Below are 1790 nucleotides of genomic sequence, written 5' to 3' on the forward strand. Positions count from 1 at the left end.
CTGCTCCTTTTCCTTCCTTTCCTCTTTCTCTTTGTTTTCTTCTTGTTTCTCCTCAATTTTTCAATGGTAGTGAAATCAAAGAGTAGCTGGATTTAGTCTCAAAATTCCAAATAACTCTACGTGTATAAGACTTTTAGAGTAATAAGGCAAGTGGAACTAAACCTGTTTCTTAGACAAAATTGAGGACCTAAGATATTGATTTTACCTCTCACTAATAAGACGACATAGAGTTTATAAAGACACTGTTACAGAGAAGCTCTAAGATATCTGTGTCAAATAAAAGTGTACTTTAATGCTAGGTTATCACGGTATGTAATCTGTATACGTATTAATATCTTCACCTGTAACCTTATAACAGTAAAACTTCTCTATTTTTTTTTTTTCTTTTTCTGAGACAAAGTCTCACTATGTAGTTCTGGCTGGTCCTGAAGTCACTATGTAGCCCAGGTTAGCGTCAAACTCACAGGGATCCTCTTGCCTCAGCCTCCTGAGTGCTGGGATGATAGGCATGCACCACCATGCCCAGCTAGTTCTCTATCAAACAATTTTTATGCTTTAGTGGTAAAAACAAGAAACTGCTCACTATGTGACAAACATTAAATTTATGTTACTTACTTTCCTTACAATACAAAGTTAATGGAGCAACTATCTCTTTTATAAAGTATGAAATAAATTCGGTACAACAATGGGAATGTAGAATTCCAAGAAAAAAATAACTAACTTAACCTATAAAAATAATTTAGGTTTCGATAGCAGTCTGGGGAGACTAAGGCCCTCTGAATGCTTCTGACAAATGCAGTCCAGGAGCCAGAGTTGGAGAGAGACTGCTCCTGCCCCCTTGTCTCTGTTGCAGATGTTCTGTAGTTTTTAAAGCTCTTCCCAAGCTCAGAGAGTCTTTCATAGAGTGTGACCCAGTCTGAGCCTCTTCCACATTCACAGTATAGATAACCACCACCTAAGTTTGGTGCAGTTTCAACATGGTGGCTACTGAAGGGTAAGATTTTGGAGAAAGAAGTTCCCAGCACTTCTCCAACGCTTCCTTGAAAAGAAAAATCATCCTTCTGTGTTGCTGGATAACTAATTATAATCCTAAAGAACCTTTTGCTCCTGTGTACTCATTCCTTCATTCATTCTCCCATCAGTGACACCAAGAGATACTAAGATGGCGGGGAAGCCAGTGCTTCACTACTTCAATGTCCGGGGCAGGATGGAGTCCATCTTGTGGCTCTTGGCTGCAGCTGGAGTAGAGGTAGGTTTTCAGTTCTTCTTATGTTGGACCTGAAATTGACTTTGTCAACACATTTTTCTAAGCCAAGAGTTTTCCTTCTGAGAAAAACTGTGCCAACTTTTGCCATAAACAAGAATATCACAGGCTATTAATCAAGAAATGAATGGTTTGACCAAATAAAATTATAATTATCTTTCCAGCTAAAAGCACGTAAAGAATGAAATATACTTCTGAAAGAATCAAAAGTCAAATAATCACAATGTGTAGAATTTATTTTGATTTAAATGAGCTTTAGAATATCATTTAGGGCACTTATACAGCAATTAAAGAAATATGAATTCAGTATTAGGTAATTTTAAAAAATTATTGTTAGCATTTGGTATGGTGTTAGTTGTGATATTTTTGATACTTTTAAAACAGTCCATATATTTTCGAGATACACACAAAGGGTGAAAAAATGTTTTTAGATCATTTTCTTTATTAGTATTTTCATAGTACATAATATCCTCATTCTTTGTGGGGAGTTGGTACTTGTATACAACATATCTTAATTCCTTTTTTT

At 35.8% G+C, this 1790-nt stretch overlaps 1 protein-coding gene across 2 annotated transcripts in view; it reads left to right on the top strand.

Annotated features, from left to right (window-relative positions):
* The window catches only part of LOC102025986 (glutathione S-transferase A-like), a 157516-nt gene that overhangs the window by 141685 nt on the left and 14041 nt on the right, over positions 1-1790 (top strand). Inside the window, exon 2 of one of the 2 annotated variants that reach the window (XM_005377650.1) lies at positions 1143-1249. The exons of the other annotated variant lie outside the window; for it this stretch is intronic. Within the exon in view, the coding sequence (XP_005377707.1) occupies positions 1163-1249 (87 nt within the window). The 5' untranslated portion in view covers positions 1143-1162. The remainder of the gene's footprint in view (positions 1-1142; positions 1250-1790) is intronic. 2 annotated transcript variants of the gene reach the window in all.

Source organism: Chinchilla lanigera, unplaced genomic scaffold, assembly GCF_000276665.1.
Source record: "Chinchilla lanigera isolate Chin_1 unplaced genomic scaffold, ChiLan1.0 scaffold00010, whole genome shotgun sequence".
Lineage (NCBI taxonomy): Eukaryota > Metazoa > Chordata > Mammalia > Rodentia > Chinchillidae > Chinchilla > Chinchilla lanigera.